Source organism: Nyctereutes procyonoides, unplaced genomic scaffold (assembly GCF_905146905.1).
Source record: "Nyctereutes procyonoides isolate TBG_1078 unplaced genomic scaffold, NYPRO_anot_genome, whole genome shotgun sequence".
Lineage (NCBI taxonomy): Eukaryota > Metazoa > Chordata > Mammalia > Carnivora > Canidae > Nyctereutes > Nyctereutes procyonoides.
Window position 1 is genome coordinate 4,168,412 of NW_026575028.1, and position 24,718 is coordinate 4,193,129.

At 49.5% G+C, this 24,718-nt stretch overlaps 2 protein-coding genes across 3 annotated transcripts; both read right to left on the minus strand.

Moving 5' to 3' along the window:
- Window positions 1-4,968: 4,968 nt before the first annotated feature.
- On the minus strand, window positions 4,969-10,047 carry TEX52 (testis expressed 52). Its single transcript, XM_055315375.1, has 2 exons — window positions 9,497-10,047; window positions 4,969-5,479 (listed from the first exon to the last, which is right to left on the minus strand). Exons 1-2 carry the CDS (start codon window positions 10,045-10,047, stop codon window positions 5,185-5,187), a joined length of 846 nt encoding a protein of 281 aa, XP_055171350.1. The 3' UTR covers window positions 4,969-5,184.
- A 1,765-nt stretch (window positions 10,048-11,812) lies between these two features.
- On the minus strand, window positions 11,813-24,649 carry FOXM1 (forkhead box M1). Of its 2 annotated transcripts, XM_055315422.1 has the most exons (9): window positions 24,475-24,649; window positions 21,827-22,375; window positions 21,105-21,250; window positions 19,281-19,472; window positions 18,076-18,204; window positions 17,362-17,406; window positions 16,653-16,722; window positions 16,290-16,465; window positions 11,813-13,819 (listed from the first exon to the last, which is right to left on the minus strand). In XM_055315422.1, exons 2-9 carry the CDS (start codon window positions 22,326-22,328, stop codon window positions 12,788-12,790), a joined length of 2,292 nt encoding a protein of 763 aa, XP_055171397.1. In that variant the 5' UTR covers window positions 22,329-22,375; window positions 24,475-24,649; the 3' UTR covers window positions 11,813-12,787. The 2 variants fall into 2 exon arrangements, with proteins under 2 accessions (XP_055171397.1, XP_055171398.1); XM_055315423.1 differs by lacking the exon at window positions 17,362-17,406.
- Window positions 24,650-24,718: the final 69 nt, after the last annotated feature.

Sequence of the window (24,718 nt, forward strand, 5' to 3'; positions counted from 1 at the left end):
CCTATAGCCATTATTCAAAATCCCTGCCTTCTTGTCCAAGCCTCAGTGGAGATGGAGATGAACTGGTTCCCACCTTCCTTAGGATAAACTTTCCTGTCTTTAAATATCTTTATACCTCTTTTTTAAAACCTTTTATCTTCAAGGCTGAGTAGTGCCGATCCTTATCTCTGATGGTAGGGGTGGAGAGGAGAGCTCATTTGGCACAGTGAAATCACCCAGACATTACTCTGCCACATAAGGAAATTCCCAGAATATTCTTCATAGAATGGGCTATTCAGAGCTAGACAAACAGCTCCCTTGAGCCCATGGAAGGTTAAGGGCAGCCAGTTCTATTTCAGGCTTTCTCCTCTGGCCCTGTCAGATCTGCTGAGGATAGGAATAAAGCTGTTTTCCAGAATTCTCTTGTCCGGCAAGGGTCACAGGAAGTCTGTGCCAGTTTTGAAATTGATCACTCTTCCTCCACCCCAAAAACTACCAGGCTATGACCACCTTTTATATTTGACACTTGGGTGATTTTCTCCTATTTTGTGGATGGCAAAACCAAAGAACAGAAAATTCAAGTGTTCATCTCTATTGATGAAAACAGACCGAACATGGTACACTGAACGCAGACAAGCTTGGTCAAGTATTCTGACCCAGTCTTTAACTATTGGGTAACTCTGAGTGAAGTGCTCAAGCTCTTAGTATCACTTTCTCTCCTGTAAAACTGAAATGACACATAATTTGTGGAATTTTTCTGAAGTTTAAACGAGAGGCAGAATAGCAAACTTGTTAAGCACTCTCTTTTTTTTTTTAATTTTTATTTATTTATGACAGTCACACAGATAGAGAGAGAGAGGCAGAGACACAGGCAGAGGGAGAAGCAGGCTCCATGCACCGGGAGCCCGAAGTGGGACTCGATCCCGGGTCTCCAGGATCGCGCCCTGGGCCAAAGGCGGGCGCCAAACCGCTGCGCCACCCAGGGATCCCCTGTTAAGCACTCTCTATGGCTCAGTTTACTCATCTTTAAAATGGAGATTGTAATGGGACCTATCTCAGTATTGTGAGGATTAAATGGGGTGATTCTTGGAAAGTTCTCAAAACATTGCCTAATGAATGCTGAGTAAATGTTTGCTGTTATTTGGGAACTGTACACGCACATAGACATGCATGTGCTTGCACACGCACATGCACCCTCTCAGATGCCCCCCCCTCTGCTCCCAGAATACAACTGGATTGGTTATCTATGATACTATTTCTCACACTATTTTAAATTACTTGTCCACCTTCCCATCAGATCCTAGTCTTTCTAAGGGTGGGTCTTTTATCCTCTCTCTTCTTACACAAAGTTGTTGAATGAATGGGTCATCAGGACTCTCAGTACAGGAGGAAACATGCCATTATTATGCCATCTACTCAGGTGGTGAGACACTAGAACAGCCCGTTGAGTGCCCCACTCGAATTTCCCCAGTAGCAGAATCCAACTAAGCCTTAGGCACCCACTCCAGACCCCGTTCTAATCATTCCCCTTTCTCTTGCACCCTCAGGACATACTTGCCAATTCCTCTCACCTGCTGGGCTCTGTGCCCAAATCTGGATCCTGCAAACTCCCCCAGAGGAATGACAAAGCTCCCTGGTGCCTCTGCACATTCCAGACTTCGTTGCTTCAGAGACTCCTGTTTTACCTTTCTTCTGGCTTCAGCCCTTCCCCTCCTCTCTCTTGGGTTTATCTGCTTTCTTTCCTGCTTCCGTTTTCCCCTCTCTCCTTGCTGAAGCTTTGGGCCTGCCCTTGGCACCCCTGGCCATGACCTTCATTTCCTAGTGGTAATCATGCTAAAGAAGTCACCAACTGTTTGCGGGGAACCGTGTGTGTTACTTGGTGTGAGTGCTCAGTGAACATTCGGGAGAGTGGTGCTGGGATTGGAACAATAGAACCTTTACCTTGGCATAGGAACAATGGCATGATTCGGCAGCATGGTGGAGGCCTCTGTGATGTTCTGTCCTGGGACCTGCAGAGAGTGTGCTGGCTTGAGGTGACCATGAGATGGGCAACTATGTGACTAGCCACAGAAACCACTAATCATAATGATAAATAGAAAGAAGCAATTATTTACATTGTAAATAGGTAAATGTATGTGGTTCAGTGGACAGTACACGTAGGAGAGGGCTTGGAGGGGGAAGAGAAGAAGATGAAGAAGACGAAGAAGGGCTTGGAGTGAGTCAGCCTTGAGTAGAAACAAAAAGGCCAGAGGGTCCTAAGGAAGGTGGGGAGTGAGTCTGGAGGTGGAGGATGTCTGATTTGTTACCTCATGGAGCAGCAATGGGGCTTTTTGAGGTTTGGCAATGAGACAGGACAAGTGTGGCACATAGCTACATGAAGACTGAAGACCAAAGAGCATGGTTGAGGGCCAACTGGATGGCTTGGTGGTTGAATGTCTGCCTTCAGCTCAGGGTGTGATCCCAGGGTCCTGAGACTGAGTCCCGTATCGGGCTCCCCGAGGGGAGCCTGCTTCTCCCTCTGCCTATGTCTCTGCCTCTCTCTGTGTGTCTCTCATGAATAAATAAAATCTTAAAAAAAAAAAAAGAGCATGGTTGACAGTGTGGTTGGCCCTGCACTTCCCCAGGGGTTCCCAGACCCACAGCTCCCGGCACTCACTGAGCTCCAACCATTCTTTCTGGCCCCAATAACTCGGGAACCTGAACTGGCTTCAGCAACCCAGCTCATGACAGCAATACCTGGCTTAGGTGGCAGAGGGGGAGGTGTTGATCGAGAAGTGGCTCTGAGGCTGCGATTAATTAATGTCCATGAGGCTGGTGGCACTCAGCAGAGCACAAGGTGTTCTGGGTATGTTGGGAAAGGGATGTTCACTCTGCTTCCCTCAAAAGTTGTAGCTCAGAGCAAGTCACTTCCCCATGGGCCTTGGTTTGCCATCTAAACCCTGATAGGGTTCCACTTGTGTCTTCATGGCCCACCTGGTTTTGACCTGTTAGGATCCTAGGTACAGGGGCCTCCTGCTCTTCACCACCATTCGCAACCCAGTGTGGGAAGAATGGGCACATTCCCAGAGCTCTGTCATTCCCTGGAGTACTTGGGAATCCTCCTTCGGCCCTCGACTCTGGTCATCCCCACCCATCCCACACACACATCCTGGGGAGAAGTGTTCAGGAGAAGGACTGCCAAATAGAACTATAGATCTAGAAACAGAAGGAAATTTGGAAAGTCTCTATCACACCCTATTTGTTGCAATTATTTTTAATGAAGATGAAGTTCACATAAAAAAAAACAATAGCCATTTTTAAAGTAAGCAATTCAGTGGCATTTTGTTCATTCATGTTGGGCAACCAGCACTTCTATCTAGTGCCAAACTATTTTTACCACACTAAAAGAAAACCCTGTACCCACTGAGCAGTCAGTTCCCACTTCCTCCTCCCCCAGCACCAATTCACCTCTCTATGGACTCACCTATTCCAGATAATTCATAGAAATAGAATCATACCACATGTGGCCTTTTGTTTCTGGCATTTTTAAGAAAGATTTTATTTATTTGCTCATGAGAGACCCAGAGAGAGAGGCAGAGACACAGGCAGAGGGAGAAGCAGGCTCCCTCAGAAAGCCCAATCCCAGGACCCCGGAATCATGACCTGAGCTAAAGGCAGATGCTCAACCACTGAGCCACCCAAGTGCCCCTGGGTGTCATTTCTTAAAATATTTTATTTATTTGAGAGAGAGAGAGAGAGAGAGAGAGAGAGAGAGAGAGAGAGAGAGAGAGAAAGCACCAGCAGGATGTGGGGGAGGGAGAACAGAAGAAGAGGGAGAAGCAGACCGACCCCTCATTGAGCAAGCAGGAACACCCCCCCACACACACCAATGTGGGACTCAATCCTAGGACCCTGGGATCATGACCTGAGCCAAAGGTAAGATGCTTAACCCACTGAGCCACCCAGGTGCCCCTCAGCATCATATTTTCAAGGTTCATCGGCATTGTAGCCTGTGTCAGTACTTCATGCCTCCTTATGGCTGAATAATTTCCCACCCGTTGTTTTTATCCTATGAATAATGCCTGGTTGATAGCATCATTAACGGAGGGCCTACAATGTGTCAGACACTTTGCATATATTTCTCTTATATCATTTTATTTATACTGCTCATTTGTACCCTAGTGGCTCCCACTGTGCCCATGAGGAAACTGAAGGTACCAATGCCCTTCCCAAAGGTCATATAGCTGGTTAATGGTGAAAGCAGGGCTAGAACCCTGATGGGGTTTTGATTCCCAGGTACCTTGAGAAAAGTGGGAAAGAGGGCAATGACCAGAAGCCCAGGAGAAGCCCACTAACCTGGAGTATGACAGGGGTAAGAGGAGGTGTTGTGGGCCCCCACTATGCAACTTCTCTCCTTCCAGCCAGCTCCCTGCTGCCCCTCCTACTGGGCCTCCCACCCCAGTCTCCACCACAGCTGGGGGCAGCACCTCTCTGACCAACAGGATTCTCTGGCCTCCACTCTAGGCCCCTTGTCTCTGGCTCTCCATGACCAGAGCTGAGGCACCCAGGGTTAACTGTAGCACAGGCCCAAGGTCCTAACATAATGCTTCAGTCTCTACTTTGCCTTCAGTCTCTACTTTGCTCTACTCCTGTCCCTCTGCAGAGACCTGGTCTGCCTTCCTCAGACCTGACTTCTTCCATCCTCTAGGGCCAGCCTTGGCCTGACCTCCACTCCCAAGCCCTACATGGGAACTGCAACCCAGCATAGCTGCTTTTGGTCTTTGTCCAGACATCACATGGTCTAGGGAGGTGTGGAATTGAGGTTATTTTGTCCAAGAAGCTTCTTGTACCCTGACCAATCCCAGTTCTGTTCCAGATGGATTATGGGAGTAGTAGTAACTTCCTAGCCACATTTCTTACAGTGTCTCGTCTCCCATCCCAACACACACACACCTTATTCCTCCCCCTCCTCATTCTGTCCCTAGAAACTGCCCCCCCCTTGGCCTGCTCTCCCCGACTCATTCTTCCCACCTGCTATGAGAGAGTCCTCCAAGGAAGACAGATAAAAATTTAGAGTGTCAGTAGCATCTTCAGGAGCCCTGGAAGACAGAGGTGGCTTGAGGTTGGAGGGAGAGTGGAGAGGCTCTGTTCTGCAGAAGCCAGTCCTTGAGCATCCCCAAAGGCTTCTTGCTGAAGATGCATTGGCCTTGCCCAGCTGGAGGCTCTTTAGGTCTGTCCAGGTCTTCTCTTCATCTTCCTTGTTAAGGTTTTGCCAGGTGGTGCCTTGGAGAGATGACAGAGGGGCAAGGCAACCCGGTTCTCTATCAGGGTTTGGTAATTCCTCACAAGGTCCTGGCTCAGGGGTGCACTAGGCAGCAAGGCCAGTTTTAGCACCTTCTCCTGGTAATGAGGCAGAGGGTTCGGGCAGGGCCAGCCCCTGGCAAAATCATTGGGAAGTGGGTTGGGCATGAGCTGGAGGCCTTGGGGCTCAAACCTTCCACCAGCAGAGATGTGCCGGTACCTGTTGGGGGGAAGGGGTGTGCAGAGAACAGAGAGGTCAAAGGAGAGGTGCAGGCATGGTGGAAGGAGTATGGAGGGAAACAGGATATGCTTTTTTTTCAGAGCTTAATTACAGTTTATTTTCACGGTGCTACAAGGGTAAGCCCCCAAATTTGTAACTCTTCATGTTCCTCTCAAATTTTTGGAAAAGACTTGATATTAAGTATCAAACTATACTTAAACATTCTGTAGACTCAGTATGCCTGGCTGGCTTAGTCGGTAGAGCATCTGACTCTTGATCTCAGGGTTGTGAGTTTGAGGTTTGTGTTGCATATAGAGGTTACTTTTATTTATATATATATATATTTTTTAGAGGTTACTTTTAAAAAAATTCTGTAGGCTTTTTAAAAAATCAGAATTAGGGATCCCTGGGTGGCGCAGCGGTTTGGCGCCTGCCTTTGGCCCAGGGCGCGATCCTGGAGACCTGGGATCGAATCCCACGTCGGGCTCCCGGTGCATGGAGCCTGCTTCTCCCTCTGCCTGTGTCTCTGCCTCTCTGTCTCTCACTGTGTGACTATCATGAATAAATAAATAAAATGTTTAAAAAAATAAAAAATAAAAAATCAGAATTATCTCAAATTATGACAATGACAAAATGCCAACCAATCAAGGTCCCAAACTAATATCATTCAAAATAAGAAAGGAGCATCACTGGGATCCTGGTTGTTTTTTAATTTTTAGAGAGAGAGAGAGAGAGAGAGCGTGCACAGGGAGGGGAGGGGCAAAGGTGGGGGGAGAGAATCCCAAGCAGACTCTGTGCTCATTGAGGAGCCCAACATGGGGCTTGATCTCACAACCCTGAGATCAGGACTTGAGTGAAAACAAGAGTTGGATGCTTACCCAACCGAGATACCCAGGTGCTCCAAGTAGGGGGATCCTATCATATTTTGAGAGTGGTAAAGACCCACCAACTGTTGTCATTAATGCCAGTGCCATAAGAAAATAAGGCATTTATACCTACCCTGAAAGCATATTTGTCAGGCACATCTTGAGACTGGGGTGTAAAGCCATGTTTTACCAGCATTTTTCTATTAAAGCTAGCGAATGATCGTGTTGAAGGGAATCCCTTCTGCCTCTCTTCCGTGTTGGATATTGGTCTATGCCAGATAGCGTGCACCCTGTATTGTGTGTTTGGTGTTCAGATGATGAAATTATGTTATTTAGATGGTCAATCTCCCATTCTTTTTACATATTGTCTGTATATCATTATCCAGATTCTTTCCTTTTGTCCCACGTCCTCTACTAATGCAGTGCTGGAGAAAGTAGAGAATGCAGCTCAGGGCTCAAGTGCCCCTTCTCATCACTGGTGAGCATGATGACATCCGAGAACCCTTCCTGCTCTGACCCGCTGCTGTATGACACCTGGTCTGATGGCTCCCTCTTCAACAGGCCTGTAGTGTTAGGTTCAACAGAGAGAGACTGACTTTAAAAAACGAAAAAAAAAACAGCAACGGTTGAATAGTGGCAAGTTTGTGCTTCAACACGAATTGGGGCTCGTCCGGCAGATATCCCTGTTTGCTGTCTTTGGTTTACATCAGACATTCTCAGGCCTGGCTGCATATTAGAATCACTCCTAGGGAGCTTTTTAAAAATCTCTGCCCTCCCCTGCCCCACCCTCAGGCCAACTGAGTTAGAATCTCAGGGGTGGGACTTAAACCTCAACATTTTTTAAAGAGGCCCAGGTGACTGCAATGTACTATCAGAGTTGAGAACGGCTGGGTTTGTATATAAATGTCCCATTTCTCAGCAACGCCATGGGCATTTTGAAGCTTAGATCTGTCTGAAGACTTCTCTGGATCTCTCATGCTCAAAATGTGCTCTCTCACTGATCTAGAGACTTTTTAAAAAAGATATTTATTTATTTATTTATTTATTTATTTTTATTTTTGAGAGACAGGGCAAACATGAGCAGGGGGAGGGGTAGAAGGAATGGGAGAGAGAGAACCCATAAGCAGATGCCCTGCTGAGTGTGGAGCCCGACATGGACCTGTACACAGGGCTCGGCCCGAGGACCCTGAGATGATGATCTGATCTGACACTGAGAATTGGCCACTCAACCGACTGAGCCACCCAGGCACCCCTGAGGTAGTGAACATTTAGCTATATTTTAACCCCTTACAGAACTGCTGAAAAGAAACAGCAGGACTGGATGGGCTCTCCCTCCCACCATTCTGTCTTATTCCCTCCTGTTGAACTCCTACACATCCTTCAAGGTTCAGCTCAAGTACCATGCCTTCTGTGAACAGCAAAACCTTGTCTGGGACTCCTTCATTCCTGGCTCCCGGGACTAGGCCTCCAGCAACAAACAGAGGGAAACAAGGATCCTTCTCTCATGGGGACGCCATAGTAATGACACACTTTACTGAGCCCCCTGTCTATGCCAGACACCACGCCCTTTCATCTTCCAACAACCCTGAAAGTACCAGGTACATCTCTAATCCATACTTGGCGAAAGTGAGGCTCAGAGAAAGTCACGTTTGTGATTGAGCTGGGTAGATTGCTACCTAGATCTGTGCAGCTCCTGAACCCATATGGCTTCCACCCTCACACACACATTCACTGTACGCTGGGCATTGCACTAAGCTCTTTTCGTGCATAATTGTGTTTCTTTTATGCTGTCTTTATAGAACCCTATATCACATCAGAAGGAGCTGTGAACTTGTCTGATGCCCCGGTCAGGCAAGAGGGAAAGTGGAGCCTAGTGGTTGAGAATACAGTTCCAGAACTGAGCCATCTGGGTTCAAATCCCAGCTTTGCCACTTACTGGCCATCATGACTTGAGCAAGATAAGTGACTTCCCCGATTCAGAGGACTTTTTTTGTAAAATGTGGTTGCTAGTAATAGTTTCTATCTGGGGTAGTGGGAGTTTCCAAACAATATAGCTCAAATGACTAGAATATCTGGTACTATCATTTCGCTGATTTTTTTTTTATTTTTTATTTTTTTGAGGAGTGATCTAAGTCTTATCACCTTTGTATGCCTAGTGTTAGCACGTACTAGCAATCAACAATCCATACTGCAAGGACTGCAGAGAGAATAACCTTCTCTCAAAATCATCGACTCCTGGCATTTTTGGAAAAGAGGAAAAATCACTACTTCCCCTCTAGCTCCTCAATGCTTCTGTTAATGCCCTTGGGGTTGGAATTTGAGATAGTCTATCCTTATTCCCCACCCCCTTTCCTGCCTCATCCCCTTGTGGTAACTGCACTCAGTACAGAGAGGACTGTGCTGTGTTCCTACGGTGGGCAGGGAGGGAGAACTCCAGGGTTCTCCATTAACCTCATTCCTGTCTCTACTCAGACCAGTCACCCCTCCATCTCCTCCTTTCTACCTTTCTGAGGGCCCCCGACTGTTCCAGCCTTACCTGGTTTTCGCCCAAAGCCTTCCTGGGGGGATGCCCCAGCCCACAGGTGCCCCTTCCCCCTCTGGAGTTCTGTAATAACATCTGCTTTTTGTTCAGTGCTTTCATATATTCATTAACCCATTTTATCTTCACCCATTGAGAAAGACGTGGTCTTGACCGGCTCCATTTCATCAGTGATGGAATTGAATCCGGAACTCTAGCTCTTTCCACCAGTAATTGATAGTCTTACGACACCCACTGTCTGTGTCACACTTTGGACACGTAGCATCTGGCAGTCTTAGCTGCCTTCTCAAGCCTCTAGGAGATATCTGCTTTTCCTAAACTCCCCAGGCGAAGGGACCTTTTTCTGTACCCCCAGGGCCTAGCCAGTGTTAAGCATCTAGTTGCCTCTTGGTCAGTCTAGTTAAATGGTTAAGTGACCTCCTCCAGCTGTCCTTCCTTTGCACCTACACCTTCCCTCCAGCTACATTCAGAACCCATGACTGTGACCAAAGGCAGGAGGGTTAGAGTCCCAAGGCAGACATGAGAAATGGGGATCAGAGAGAGGGAGGGGTCACCTGAACAGGAGCAGGTTGGGTGAGCTCCACCCCCCACCGAGGAAGGAGCTTCTCTTACTTCTTGAAGTTCTTTGGGGGCAGGATGTTGCCCTTGGCATCGAGCGGAGGGGCCCTGGCTTCACTCCTCAGCTTGAGTTTCTCCAGCTCTCTCAATTCCTGCACCGCCCTGACAGTCACCTGGTTCTTCCTGTTCTCGTCCACGAAGATGGGAGTGCAGCAGATGAAGGTGAGAAAGCTGTTCTGACCCATCCAGGAGGGAGGAGGGATGGGGGGCTCCGCAGGGGGCCTGCCGTGGGCCTTGGGGTCGGTCAGCCAGCGCCACACGTTGCTATCGTAGGGCCTGTCGGGCCTGGTGGGGAAGGCGGCGGGCAGGCGGCCCACGTCCAGCCACGTGTGGAAGCCCCAGGTGTGCTGCGCCGCGTCCTTCTCCGGGCGGAGCAGCCGGCGGCGCACCTCGGACTTGAGCTCTGTGCAGGGCGGCAGCCTCAGAGCCAGCTGGCGGTAGGCCTGCGGGGTGAAGCCAGGCCACTCCCAGGCCGCACCAGGAAGGAGGAACTCGCGTCGGGCCCACGTCTGGGAGGTCACGAGGGGCTCGCTGGCCTGGGCCATCTGGGGAGAGACCAGAGGGAGCCTGGGGGAGTGCTCTGCCTTTGTCCCGGGAACAGCTGCGGAGAGGCCAGGCTGCTGGCCTGCTCACACCCCGGATTCTCGTCAGGACCCTGGTGGCCGGGCCTGGACACTGTGTCTCCTGGCTGGGCCTGCCGTCAGAAGTCCGGTCTGCTCTGGAGGGTGCCCCTGGGTTTCTCACCTTGTGCTTCGGATTTCCCACCCTGCTCTCCTCCTCACCTGTCTCCCAGCAACTCACTTTTCACTGCACTCTGGCTGCCTCAGGCTCCTGCCAGGGTGGGTGCTCTGAACAGGGCCCAGGGGGCCCAGGGAAACTGAGGGGAAAGGCCCCTCACCGAGCGAGGCGTAGAAGGAAAATCATTCTCCAGAGAATGCAGCCCAGAGGTTCTTCTCTCCTGGACTCGTCCTCTTACTCGTTTCTCTCTCATGGGCGCGTTTCCCTCACTTCTCGTCCAAACACAAGCCAAGTATGGGGAAACATCTAGAAGGCTGGTTTCTTCCCTTTCCTTTGTCCCACCTCCCGTGAAATAAACGGTAGCAGGTAGGTATTGGAACTGAGCTAAACACGTCCACAACTCAATTAACCCTCACAATCCTAGGAGCAAGCATTGTTACGGTCTCATCTCAACGATGCAAAAAGCAAGACATGGTGAGAGTCAGGAACTCACCCGAGGTTGCCAGGTCTGTGAGTGGCAGAGCTGGGACTTGAGCCATCTGTCCGTACTACTCATGAGACTATGCTCTTCTTTCGACCTTAGGACCTTATTGACTACAAAAACTCACCTGCCTCTTGGGCCCACTCTGCTGTCATTTCCACGTGACCACCCCAGGAGGTGGGGCTGGGAGATGTAATAACCAGGCATCTCCTTTTCTCTGTTCTGAGCTCTGTGTTCATAGTACCACAGGATTGAGAGACATCTATTGACCCCCTGACCCCAGGGGGGCAGTCCTTAGCCCAGCAGTGTGCAAACAGATAGGCTGTGGAGATAGGGCCCTACCTCCTACCTGCAAGAAAGGCTTTTGGACATGGGGCGGAACACTCCGCCCTCTTGGTTGTCTTGGTGGGCTACTGGCCATTCCACCTGTGGGCCTGATTGTCAGGAAGGGCCGCTTTGTAGGGAAGACTTTCCCTGGCAGCATTGTTTGCTGTTGGGGTTGCTATGGTGATGCTTCCTGGATGATGACGCAGGAGGAGGCCCTTACCTCTCCCTGGGAGGACTCATCAATCCTTTGGGGCCTGGCTGCCTTTCAGGTGAGACAGGCAGGGGATAGGACTTATGTGTAGATGGTAGCCAGAGGGGTTTTTGGGGAGGGACTTGCCTAGGAGGGCAGGAAGAGAAAAGCAGGGCAGCCTGGCTTCCAGGCCCTGGGTTGGGGTGGACATGATCATGAGGTGCCTATAACTGGGCCCATCTTTCCCTACTCTCCAGAAGGGGAGGGCCCTGCCCCTCTGTAGGTCTTTCCCTTATAGGGAGCACCAAAGGGCCAAGTTAACCATTAGGTTCAGTGGTTCTGAAGAGGCTGGCCATGCAGGACCAGCCTGGGAAACCTGCCAGTTTCTGATGTGTGCCTGCATAGGATGTGGGAGGCAGCCCAGGCCAATGCCCTGAGCACTCTCCTTCATGTGCTTTGTGTTGGCTTCAGGCCTTACCTCTTCCCTGTCACCACCATCTCCATCTCCCATGTTCTTCCCCAACCCCTCCTTATGCCTCAGGGACCAGACACCGACACACCACAGAGAGCACTTCCACCCTGGATTTTATTGACAGTTATGGTAGTGTTCTCGAGCTGGCTCACATGCATGCGGTCAGCTGGGGCCTAAGGTGGCTCTTAGCAAAGCTGAGGTGTGAGCTAAGGAAGTTAGGCAGGGCAGGGCCCTTTCAGTCTTCTCAAGCCTTGGGCCAAGTTCTTGGCAAATGGCTCGTCTCTCTGGCATGATTAGGGACGTTATCAGAGAAACATCTCGGGAGCACATCTGGGCACCTGCATTCTTTGCTTCAGATGCATCCATTCCCCCACCCCCAATTCAACTCTTGACCCTTGACAAAAGACCTTTTTTTGTCAGGATTTCTTCTTGCAGGAAAGCTGACTTGGAAACATGGGAAGGTGGGAAGGGAGGGGGGACAATAAGCAGGACCCTAGGAAGCAGATCTGCTTGTCTACAGTAAAGAGCCCTGAAGGCAGGTGCCCTGGGCCTGGAAGAAACCGTACACTGCGCGTCCTCCCTTCTCTAGGAATTGAAAGCAAGGAACAGGAGCAAACAAACCCCTTGTCATCCTACCCACCTTTCTGGCAGTCTCTAGATAATGATCTAAGGAAATAAGCTTACATTTATAATTAGAGGATAATTTGGAGAATATACACTATTTACAAGGGCTGCCCTGCAAGGATCAGGAAAAGTGGGGGACTCCTGGGCACAGGTGTAAACAGTCCGAGGAGTTCCTAATCTCTTTTCACCCTTGCTTTTGCCATTCCCACCCCTTAGCAGGGAGAGTGAGGAACCAGATTCTTTTGGGGAGCAGTGGTGGCACAGTGACCGGTCACCAGGACCTTGCTGCTTGCAGAGGGCTCAGTAGTGGCCACGGCATGATGTCCGTCTTGGCACAAGCAGGCAAAGTGGAGCTAGAGGGGCAGACGGTCCCTGCCTGCTGTCCTCGGATGGCCCAGCCACCCGAGATCCTGGAAGCATGGACAGCTCAGGCAGCAAGGGTAAGGTAGGCCTCTACCGTAGCTCAGGAATGAACTGAGCCCAGTTGATGCTGTCAGGGCCCAGAGGGTCCTCCTCCAGGCCAGGAAAGCTGATGTCCAGCAGGATCTTGCTGAGGCTGTCATTCATCGTGTCCAGAACCAGGCCTTCTGTCAGAGAGCGGTTGGCTGAGAGGCTGGCAGCCTCTGGCCCGGGGGAGTCTGGCTTGGGGACTTCCATATCTGAGGGGGAAGAGGTGCTGAAGGGGTCAGAGGTGAGGTCAAAGGGCTCAGAACTGAGGAGCTCTCGGGGCGAGTCAAAGAGGGGAATGCTTTTCAGGGGGGTGGTGCTAAAATCCGTCAGCCCCAGGGCATCAGGCAGGGGGCCGAAGGCAGCCTGGGGGTGGTGTACTGGGCTGAACTCTAGCCCCCCTACTTTGGCTGGGGGTGTGAGCCTCCAGGATTCGGGGGTCACGGGGAGGACAGATTTGCTTGGAGTGGAAGAGATGGGCAGCGTCTCCTTAATGGGCGTCTTAAAAGGTCCTCCCTCCTCTTGGGAGTAGCCAAGCCGGGAGGCAGGCTCAGAGGACTCTGTGGGCAAAGTAAGCTGGGTGGCTCGCTGGGAAGCCCCGGGGCCCTGGGAGAAGAGCAGCTCGGGCTCCGGCTCATCCAGGCAAGGAGGCAGGAGGTGCTGTTTCCTTCGAGACCGGCTCATCTCCCTCCCCTCCCTCCGTTTAATCACAAGCATTTCTGAGACACACCGGGCTGGGGACTTGAGCCCGCTGTAGGACCTCTTGGGCCTTGGCGTGGGAGAGTGGGACGAGTCCTCCCAGGAATGAGAGGATTCCTCTTTGATGGACAGGCACGGCGAGGGCCACTCCTCCAAGGGTGGGCTCTCCACTTTGATGGGCCTCCCCAAGTGTAGCGTCTCCTCCCCAGGCTGGGGTTCTTCCTCCTTGATGGACTGAACTGGAAGCAGAGGAGACAGTCCTTCTCCGAGCGGGAGTTTGTCCTCTTGCAGGGGCCCTGTGGCTGGCAGAGGGGCCACCCCCTCCTCAGCTAGTAGCACCTGAAAGGGAAGCAGGGGTGCAGTGAGAGGAAGCTCTCTGGGCCTCGACATTCACCCCACCCACCAGGCGGGACACAAGATCGTGACTAAATCAAGCCATAGGCTGGTATGGATCCTCATTTTCTATCTTTTAAAAGTCTTACAAACTATGAAATACGAGAATATACGATGAAGGTGGTAGTTCAATTCTGGGGGTAAAAGAGAGAGCATTTACTATGCCACTGCTATAATTAGTACCCCGCAGAGAGACAGAAACCTGGATGCCAACACCTGGGTGGCTCAGTGCAACATTGAGTGTCTGCCTTCGGCTCAGGTCGTGATCCCGGGGTCCTGGGATCGAGTCCCACATCAGGCTCCCTGAATGAAGCCTGCCTCTCCATCTGCCCATGTCTCTGTCTCTCATGAATAAATAAATAAAATCTTAAACAAACAAACAAACAAAAAGCTGGATGCCTCTTCATAGCGTACACAACGATTCAAACAGAAAAATTAAAACCATATGAATCCTGAAAGGGGATCTGGGAGACTACATGTACAATCTGAGGGTGGGGGTGACTCTCTTAAGCAAGACTAGAAACCCAGAAGCTGTAAAGGAAAAGAGAGACACAGTTGACTATATAAAAACTTAAAACCTTCTTACAGTGGCTAGGGGACCCGTGAAGAAAGAAACAAACAATAGAGGTAAAAAACTACCCTCAGCACAAAAGACAGACGTTAATGTTTTAATGACAAAGAACTTTCACGTGTTATTATCAAAACCCCATAGAAAGATGGGCCATGCCCCTAAATAACTATCTCGTGGTGAACCATTGCAAGTGACCCAACGTAACAAGAAGGTACTCACGCTTACTGATGAGCAAAGAGAAATCAAATGAAACAAGGTGATATCATTTATACATAGCAGATGGGCAAATATTTAAAAGACTATGATTACCAATTGCTGGCAAAGATATAGGTCTTGTCACATAATGCTGGGAGAGATGTAAATTATTGTATATTTTTTGGGAAACCACTAACTGGAAAGATATAATAAAATGGAAAACACCTTTCCACTGGGCAACCTCATGTCTAGTTTCCTATCCCACAAAATAAAAACGTTTGTAAGAAAGGTACTTGCAAAGATATTTATTGCAGTATTGTTCATAGGGCAAAAAAATCTAGAAACAAAATGTACCCATAAAAGTGGAATGGCTGGAAAATTTATGGCACAGCTACATGGTGGAATATTATGTGGCCATTAAGAGCCGATGCCATGTGATTGGAAGAATTTCCCAGTGGCAGAAAAGTGTAATGTGATCCCATTTTGAACATTCTGGGTGTTGTATGTGCATGTATAAAGTGGCTATGGCTACATGCGTATGTACCATACACGAAGAGCAGGGATAAATCATAAAAACAAACATACTAAATTGTCATCATGGGGATGCGAGTGAAGGTGGTGGGAGGGGAGACACCAAGAAGAAAAGAGAGAGAGAAAAAAAAAGACTGCATTAAAACAAAAACAGGGTATGTGCTAGTCACATGGATACATTTAGGTAAAATTATATATGGTAGTATATATAATTTTATGTACATTTAAAAAAATATTTTTAAAATTAAAAAAATATAAAGTAAACCCAAGTCCCTTTAAACTCCAGAGCCTATGCTATTTCTATTTCAATGAAGGAGGCACAAGGGGCCCTTTTCTCTGCTTTGTTCTAAGTTGGCTCTTGCTCATAAATCCTTCTGCACTGAGGTAAGCCCAGACTTGGTAGCCCATCAGTGTATAGGATCTTGACTTACCCTCCTCACATTCTCCTCAAGCTAGACCACTGGTCCTCAACCTGGGGGCCATATCCCCACTCTCTTGCCCCTTAGGGGACATTTGGCAATGCCTGGACACATTTTAATTGTCACACTGGGGGTTGCTCCTGGGATCTAGTGGGGAGAGACAAGAGATGCTGCCAAAGATCCCTCAGTGGGTAGGACCGTACCTATCCGCCCCCAACAAATAATTATCCAGCCCTAGATGTCAATAGTATGGAGACTGAGAACCCCTGAGCAAGACTAACCCAACCACTCTACCATTACTGGGTATAAACTGGCATCTCCTGCCCCCATGGTACTGGTCATTAGAATGCTGTTAACACACCTGTTTGCTTGCCCAAATGTATGTCCTTCTAAAACCAATTTCCCTTGTAAATTCTTCCTTACCCATCCCAGCCCACCTCTCATAATCCCCCTTGTCTGAATTCTTATAAACTCAAGTACTCATGGGCTTCTGACACCACGTACACTAATAATCCACAGTCCTTTTTAACTCTTACAATGTTCTTGAATTTTCCTTAGTTGTCACAAAGGAAAATGCCTGGTCTACCCAACTAGATTCATAAGCTTCTCAAGGAACACTGAGCAGAGTGCTTGCCAACAATAGGCCCAACGCTTTTAATTGACTGGTGTCTCTCCTCAGAGGAGAGCAGAAGCCACTCACCTTGGGGGCAATACGGACTCGCTTGCTATGGCGGGCAAGCTCTGAGCTCATGAGTGAAGCTGCCAGGGGCAGTGGCATTTTTACCGAGGGCTGCAACACCAGTGACTGGTTCACTGGGAACTGGATGGGTACCAGGTACGAGCTGACCCGTGGCAGTAGTGGCTTCATCTTCCGCCCTAGGAGGACACAGGAGAGATGAAGAGCAGGAGTCCAGGGACACACCCCTTCTCAAGCCCAGGAGCTCTGCTCTCCTTCTCTGGGCTCAGAGCCTCCTTTGAGCTGGGCATAGACTCCCGTGGTCTGGTTCTCTAAAATATGCCCCTAGAGCAAGGACCAGCCTGATGCCCACTCTCCCATACTAACGTGCGCCTAGTGGGAGTTCGCTTTTGATGGTCACGTTCCGGCGGAGCTCAGGATTGGGTCGTTTCTGCTGCTGCTTGTGGCAGATAGGGAGAGAAAGAAATCTGGGTTAATAAGGCAGGGGGAGAAGGCAGGAGAACCCACCAGTTGCTTCCGATGCCGTGCACTGAGCTAACCGACAGCCCAGAATGAAAAGGCTGGTCTGGGGTGAATACAGGTGAACACTGTCTCCAAAGCCTGGTTAGCGGGAAAAGGTGGATGGCACAGATAGACGATGGCAGGACAGTCCTACCACCTCATCCATGTGTCCTCGCCGCCCCCAGGGGATGCTAAAGCATGTAGTTCTACGAGCGGCCAAGAAAAGCCAGGTAGAAAAGTGAGGGAAAACTGCCGCCTGCCAGGCCTACACCATGCACCTGCCATTGCCGTCTTGCACTAAGCCCGCGGTGTGTCCTCCTGTCACACCCTGCTCTGCTCCGTGCACCTTCATCGTGCCCATCACGGGGGAGGAGAAGTGGGCATGAGCTGGGGCGTGGGGAGGAAGAGGAGGTGGTGGCCATCAATTTCCTTCCTCCCAGATGCTTAGGGTGCTCTGCATTTAGGGCTGGTAGTCACACGGCACACAGGCTCCCTTCCCTTGTCCACTAGAGCCATGCTGAGCAGTGAAAGGAAAACAAGGCCAAGCCCCGAGCCAGGAGGAAAAGAATCTTACTGATTCCAAGTGCTCAGGCGATTGTGGAGACCCTGGGTCCAGTGGCTGGTGGCGGTCAGGCATTGTGGGAGAGAAATGAGATGAAGTTACCACCAGCGTGGTCAGTCTGACTGGATCGGGAAAAACAGCTATTCTTGTTTGACGCTGAGGGCCACTGGGGACAACTCTCCCTCCCGGGGAACACTTATAGCTAGCAGCAGCCTTATGGGCACTCTGAAATCCCAAAACAATCACTTCTGCAAAGATGTTCTGGTGGCTCAATCTCTGGTCTCCAGGCTAAAGAAGCGATCTTTGAAAACAATCTTCTCTAGACTTCCTCTGTAAGAATCACCAGAGATGCTTGCTCAAAATACATATTCCTAGGCCCATCCCAGACCCACTAAGTCAGAAGCCACAACAGAGGGGCCTGTATTTTAATAAGCATCACAGGCAATTCTTATCCACAAGGCAGCTAGGGAAACACTGCCCAGGGAAGTCATCTATTTGGATCCGAGCAGTCCTCTCTGTGGCCTAGCCTAGAACAGAAGTATGTCATTTGGTGTGTGTGTCAATTGTATTTAATTCAGCTAGTTTTACGCAGGTCGTCTCTGGGCTGGCTGGCTTCTAACTCTGCCCTGGCCAGGTAAGATCATCACAAGGAAGATTCATTTCCTTTTGAGACAGAGATTACGATGCCCAATTCTGGCCCCATTTAGATGAAACCAGGATACTCACCTTAAACACCTGGTCCAATGTCAAGTAGCGATTGGCACTGGGGTGGATAGTCCAGAAGGAGACCTTGCCATTGGCAGATGTCTCTCGAACAAACATGTCATGGAGAGAAAGGTTGTGGCGGATGGAGTTCTGCCGGAGAGAAAGACAGCTACTTTAGCTTCAGAGTCATCCCCTTTGATCTCTCCCCAGTGGATATCAGCCTTGCCTCCCCCTATCCATAGCCAGCAGCGTCCTCAAGATCTTGCCTACTGATCTTGTCAACTGGCACCTCTCTCCCTGCAAGCTGGGCCATAAAGCCATCAGTCCAGCAGCTGGTGATAAAGAAAAGACCTAGATGGCCGTCAGTAGCTAGGAAAGAGGACCAAGGCTGTGAAGCAATCAGCAGCAAGATAGATGAGCAAGGAAACTAAGCAGCTAAGGAAATTTCATTGAGGTAAGAGTGTGAAGAGTTCTACCGTGGAGGAAACAAAACCAAAAACTCTTGCTTGGAGCTGCCCATCTGTCAGAAGACCAGCACTGTGGCTCTGACGGTGTAGCATGCGCCATAGGCACTCCAAGGGATCTCAGTGTTCCCACAAGTACAATAAAGTCCCTGCCTTCTGGAGACAACATATGACATTAGAGGAGGTGAATCTTCAGTCACAAAGCTCATGGACAGCATTTTTTTTTTCCACGAAGACCTTTTCTTTTCTTTCTTTCTTTCTTTTTTTTTTTTTTTAAAGATTTTATTTATTTATTCATGAAAGACACAGAGAGGCAGAGACACAGGCAGAGGGAGAAGCAGGCTCTCTTTGGGGAGCCCAATGTGGAACTTGATCCCACAACCCCAGGATCATGCCTGGAGCCAAAGATAGATGCTCAACCACTGAGCCACCCAGGCGTCCCTAAGATCTTTTCATAAAGCTACTTAGTCACTCCAACTGCCATCCAACGTAGCACAAAAGTAGGCTCAGTGCTACCCTGGACAGTCTCTCCCGGATCTCTACCCTTTGGGACCTCAGGGAGGGACCAAGGAAGTGGTTGTAGAGCTCCTGTTGACCATCTTGCCCTGATTTGGCAGGATTGAGATACAACTGTTTTCAGTTCCAGCTTTTTTTGCATTTAACTGTTACTCAGAGCACCAGACAGAAACTGCTGCACATCTATGAGGACAAACTGCCCAGCCAGAGTGACCTTCGCTTTGGTCACTACGGGCTGTTACATACCTTCCAGCCTGGCTTGGCAATGTGCTTAAAATAGGGGAAGTGATCCTCGATCCAAGTATAGATGTCTTTCAAGGTCATGCGCTTCCTCTCGGTGCTGTTGATGGCGAACTGTATCATAGCCATGTAAGAGTATGGCGGCCGCTCAGACACAGAGTCCTGCCAGGATGCTGACGCTCCCGGGGTCTCCTCAACCTGAGAGTTATGAGAAGCCAAAGGTAAGAAGAAAAAGAAATGACATGGAAGAATTCATAAGACCTCCCTGGAGCCCCCTCAAAGAACATCCCCTAGAGAAACCTTTTAACCTGCAGAACCATGCTAGAAACCAGCTCATCTGAGACAACTATTCCACAGAACAAAATTTTAGGATTAGGAAGGGTAGCGATGATCTAGTCCAGTCCCTAGCCAAGGTGGAGCCACTTCTGTCATTATTCATTTTTTAAAAAAGATTTTATTTATTTGACATGGAGAGAGAGAGAGAGAGAGAGAGAGCGCACAAGCAGGGGAAGCAGCAGAGGGAGAGGGAGAAGCAGGCTCCCCAGTGAGCAGGGAGCCCAATGCGGGACTTGATCACAGGACTCTGGGATCATGACCTGAGCTGAAGGCAGATGCTGAACCAACTGAGCCACCCAGATGCCCTGTCATTGTTCATTTTGTTGAATATATTGTCCAATAATAAGTGAAGGTCCAGTCTTTGCTAGTTGAAATCTCTCAGGAAAGTTTGGGTGTATATTATGATTCTTAAAGCATTGATTTTATACTAAAACCATACTCATTTTTCAGACCCGGGAGTCAAGAGACCAAGGTCTTTGTCCGCTTTCTACTATTGCTGTGATGTGAACAAACCCATCTCTTTTCACTGTTTGTATAAGACAGATATTCCCAAATGTCTGCAAAGCATACATCTGGCCAAGTCTTAGGCAAAGAGCTGATCGGTCACATTTGTAAAACTGAGCTCTGGAGCACCTAGGTGGCTTGGTCAGTTGAGCATCTGACTCCTGGTTTCAGCTCAGGTTATGATCTTAGGGTTGTGGGATTGAGCCCTGGGTTGGGCTCTGTGCTCAGCTCAGAGTCAGCTTGAGATTCTCTCTCTGCCCTTTGCCTCCCCTCCCTGCCCCTGGCTCACACATTCTCTCTTTCTCTCTGTCTGGAATAAAATAAATCTTAAAAATAATAGATACAAAAATTAAAAAACCCGAGCTCTAATTTTAAAAAGTGCATAAGTTTGAAGTGAACAGCTTTTTACTTTTGCACACATCCATGTAACTTTTCCCTTTTAAAGTTTACTGAATGAATGATCTAAGGGCATGTGCAACAATATGGCAACTGTGAAAAACAACCCCAGGCTGCATAGTTGGGTCAAATCAAGTTTGATTACCAGGGAAGTATTTAAAACTCACACCTAACTCACTTTATTTGCTATTAATTTATCTTCTAATAAAACTATTCTCTAAAAATGCTCTATTCCTTTCATACCATTGGGGTGCCTCTTTAAAGCTCAAGTGGCTTTCCAAACTAAGATCTCTTCATCATTTCCTGAATACCGACTAAGCACCTGCGAAAGGCAGAGTACTAAACTGCTAACGGAATACAGAGTAAGCCAGGTGCATCTGCCCTCAAGGAAATTTCACAGATGGGGCAGAAAAGATTCCAAGACAAATGGCAGCTCCAAAGTTATACAGAATCACACTAAGTGAAGTGGTGACACCAGAACTTAGGGATTGTCCTCCACACACCACCTGATCCATTTCCCTCCTTAGAAATTCCCTGCAGTGGCCTTGACTTCCCTAGTGAGTGACCGAACAGTTCACCTTTACCTGACTTTACCTGACTTTGCTCCAGGTGACGATTCTCCTTTCCCTCCATCTCTTGTTTGATGTTGCTGGGGCCCAGTCCATCCGAACTCATCTTTCCAAGCCACTGGATGTTAGTCAAGCTGTTGTCGAGAGTGCAGCCTGCTGCCTCACTGCCAGCTAGAGGGGAAACAATCCAAGATGCCACTTAGCTGCCTGAACCAGTGCCCGGTAGGCCCCAAAATCGGTGGTTAGGGAGCATTTCTCCAAGACCTCTACCCATAGGGACAGGGAACACGTGCTGAATCTACTGTGGCTCTCAGGTACTCTGCCCCATTATGGATTTCAGGAGAGAATCAGAAGTCACACTCAGCCTGAGAGATCAGTCAAGGCAACCCAACTAACAAAAGAATTCGTATTTGGACAAAGTCACTTTTCCTCCTCATGCTTCAGTTTTCTCCTTTATTAAAATGGGGGGAAATTCCTATTTCCTTATATGGTCAATGGAGAAGATAATTAAGAAAAATAAACAAATCCTTTTCTCATATAAGGAATATCAGAGAAATGCCAAATTATTATTTGGGCACTTTTGACAGCGCCCAAAAGATCTGGGTCAACGACTGGGGATGAAGAAAGACAAGACTTTTCCCTGGTTCAGGCTAGGTGCCTGTGAAGTATCAACTTGATGGACTGCAGTCCTTGCTACCAGAGAGGAAAGGCTGGGCTCTTCACCCCTTTGCCTTGCAGACCACATACCACAGCTCTCCCATCTCTGCCCGGAAAGGGCTCCAGGTGGTCTAGGCAGATTCACATCCCTAGCTGCTGGCTTTGATCCCAGGGTCTCGGTGACCACTTCTGTCCTCTTGGGATCATTGCTGGTTTGGGCTTGAGGCTGGGGTCCTGGAGGGTGAGTGGGGGCTCCCCCACAGCTGATGAGGATGAATTTGTTGGGCCCAGTGCTGCCACTCTCTTTTCCTTTGGCGGTCAATGCTGTGATGATGCTCTGTATATTGGCATTGTTAGGGATGGCCACCACTTGGGTGTTGGGCATGGTGGGGTGGTTAATAATCTTGATCCCAGCTGGAAACTTGCAAGAGTTGGACTCTGCTGCCTCCTTGGAGGCCTGTGCTTGACCAGGTTCCTGTTGGGCAGGGGGCCTCTTAGGTTCCTCTCCTGATGTTTCACCTGGGGCATTTTGAACAGGAAGGGGCAGCCTCCGTCTTTTGAGAATCAGTGGCCGACGGGGGCTGGTTTTCATTATGAATCTGTGCTTTCACTCTCCATTGAGAATCACAAGCACGGACCCTGGAAAGTGCAAGGAACAGCAGGATGTCAGAGATTTGTTAGGCTGAGAAGGAGGTATTGCTAGAGAGAGGTGTTCCTCTTTCCAAGACCAAAAGCAAGAGCCCATGGGTCCAGGTTAATGATCCCTGGGCCTCTGTAAAGACATCAGACAATAAGGAGATGAGTTCTATGACAAAAGAAAGCTTAAACCTAGACATTTCAAAAGGGGAAAGTGGGACTGGGTTGATTATAGGTCAACAAGGCCAAAGGTCTTCCAGAAGCTTAAGAATGTTGGCTAGAGAAATGAATGGGACAGTTACAAAAGTGTGGAAATTTCTATTACTGCTTATTATTATACAGACCACTTGCAGTGACTCGAGGGGCGGGAATGCTGAAATAGGAGGACATTTGGCAATTTGAGAAGTCCTGACAAAAACTCTGATTCCAGGATCCCTGGGTGGCTCAGTGGTTTAGCACCTGCCTTTGGCCCAAGGCATGATCCTAGTCCTGGGATCGAGTCCCACATCAGGCTTCCTGCATGGAGCCTGCTTCTCCCTCTGCCTGTGTCTCTGCCTCTCTCTCTCTCTCTCTCTCTTTGGCCCAAGGCATGATCCTAGTCCCGGGATCGAGTCCCACATCAGGCTTCCTGCATGGAGCCTGCTTCTCCCTCTGCCTGTGTCTCTGCCTCTCTCTCTCTCTCTCTCTCTCTCTCTCTGTGTGTCTCTCATGAATAAATAAAATCTTTAAAAAACAAAACAAAACAAACAAAAAAAAAACCCAAAAACCTCTGATCCCATAATCTATTTCAGGATTGATAAAGCCTGTATATTTTTTATATCATATTAGTTTATAAATAAAAGGATCAGCACCCATAGTATCAGAGGAGAAAGGTAGATCGTACTATTGCTCCCTTGCCAACACCTCCTCCATAAGACCTCAAAGAAAATGGAAACTGCTCTATTCAGGGCCCATGGTGCTATTCATATCACAGGCTACCACCCTTGCACTGGCAAAAGAAAAAGTACACTTTTCTTTCACAATCTGCAAAATATTTCTATAGTGACATTTTAGTATTTGCATGTGCTTGATTCATATTTTAACTTTCTAAGCATGTTACTCTATTGCTTAATTTCTCTTCCAGAACCAAGAATAAAACCCTATCTGCTAAGAGAATGTCCTGTCATCAATAGGCTAAGTGGTTTTGTCATGTTAAGGAAAGTAGTTTTATCTTTTAACAAAATTGGGTTTGATTTTAAAAAATACACAGGATACTCTATCATGTAAAATTGCGTACTCCTGGCCAGAGGAATGGGCTGTCTGTGTTAGGTCATCCACTATCTCCCAAAAGATGACTGTCTTGGTCCTATGACATTTGCCATCTGCTTAGAGTTCATAGGCTCTCTCCCCTCCGCCTCCTCCCTTTCTTTTATAACTAGGTTTCCTCTACTTTCAAATATCGGTTTTATTTCTCCCTCATATCTCTTCGGGCCTCCCTCCGTTCCCCCACCAATCCGTAAATACTATCATTCCTTCCCTGTCCCCAAAAGAGATCTTCCTGGTCCAAGGCTTCATTTTGCTTTCAACTCTCTCACCAGTCTCTTGCTATCATTGGCAACACTTGATCTAACCTAGGGGACTTCCAGAGTGACTCCTCTGACAGCACTGCCCATCCTGACCGGGGAAAGCTTGCAGGTGCTCAGGCACCAGGGGAAGGGCCTTGGAAAGGGTGGAGTGGAGGCAGTGCTGCCCCGTGGTGAGGGCGCCTGGGCGCTGGGAGGCTGTGGGCGCGCTTGCCTCCTATGTAATGCAGAAGCAGCTCGATCTTCACGCCAGCCACGGTCTGCCTAGGAAAGCAGGCCACCCCAGCAGCCCTCCCGAAGTTGTGGGCAGGGTGCAGAGGTCGAACTTCCAGGGAAGGCCGAGAGGTGGTCTGAGAAAGAAGCGAGGGCAAGGCCGGGAGGCGGGATGCAAAGAAGGCTTGCTCCGCCGCTCAGCCCTGGTCCCGCGTGGCCCCAAACCTCCGCTCGGGTCCCGCGCCGGCCGCTCGACCCCCTGAGCTCGGCGCCCGAGCCCGGCCTCCCAGCCGCCGCCCGGCCTCCATTCCTCCGCCCCCCGCTCACCTCCCGACTGCAGCAGTCGCCGCCGCTGGGCTGTGGCTCCGAGGGCGGGTTCCGGGCTCCTCCGAGCCGGGGGCCGAGCCGGGGGCCGAGCCGGGGGCCGAGCCGGGGGCCCGCACGGGGGCTCGCGCCAGGCCGGCCGGGTCCCCGGCGGTGCGGGAGGGGTGGGGAATCCCGGCGGATCCCGGGAGGGGAGGGGTCCCGGGCCGGGGGCCGGGGGCCGGGGGCCGGGGGCCGGGGGTGGGGT

Bases quoted from the DNA above. Each gene is read 5' to 3' on its own strand.
- FOXM1 (XM_055315422.1), bottom strand. From the start codon at position 22,328: ATGAAAACCAGCCCCCGTCGGCCACTGATTCTCAAAAGACGGAGGCTG. The intron at 16,723-17,361 runs GTAAGATTCTTT...TGCCACAAGCAG, and splicing joins CGCCTGAGCACTTGGAATCA to CAGCAGAAACGACCCAATCC. The intron at 13,820-16,289 runs GTGAGTGGCTTC...CTTCCCTTTCAG, and splicing joins GAGTCCGTATTGCCCCCAAG to GTGCTACTAGCTGAGGAGGG.
- TEX52 (XM_055315375.1), bottom strand. From the start codon at position 10,047: ATGGCCCAGGCCAGCGAGCCCCTCGTGACCTCCCAGACGTGGGCCCGA. The intron at 5,480-9,496 runs GTAAGAGAAGCT...TCCCCCCAACAG, and splicing joins CCCCCAAAGAACTTCAAGAA to GTACCGGCACATCTCTGCTG.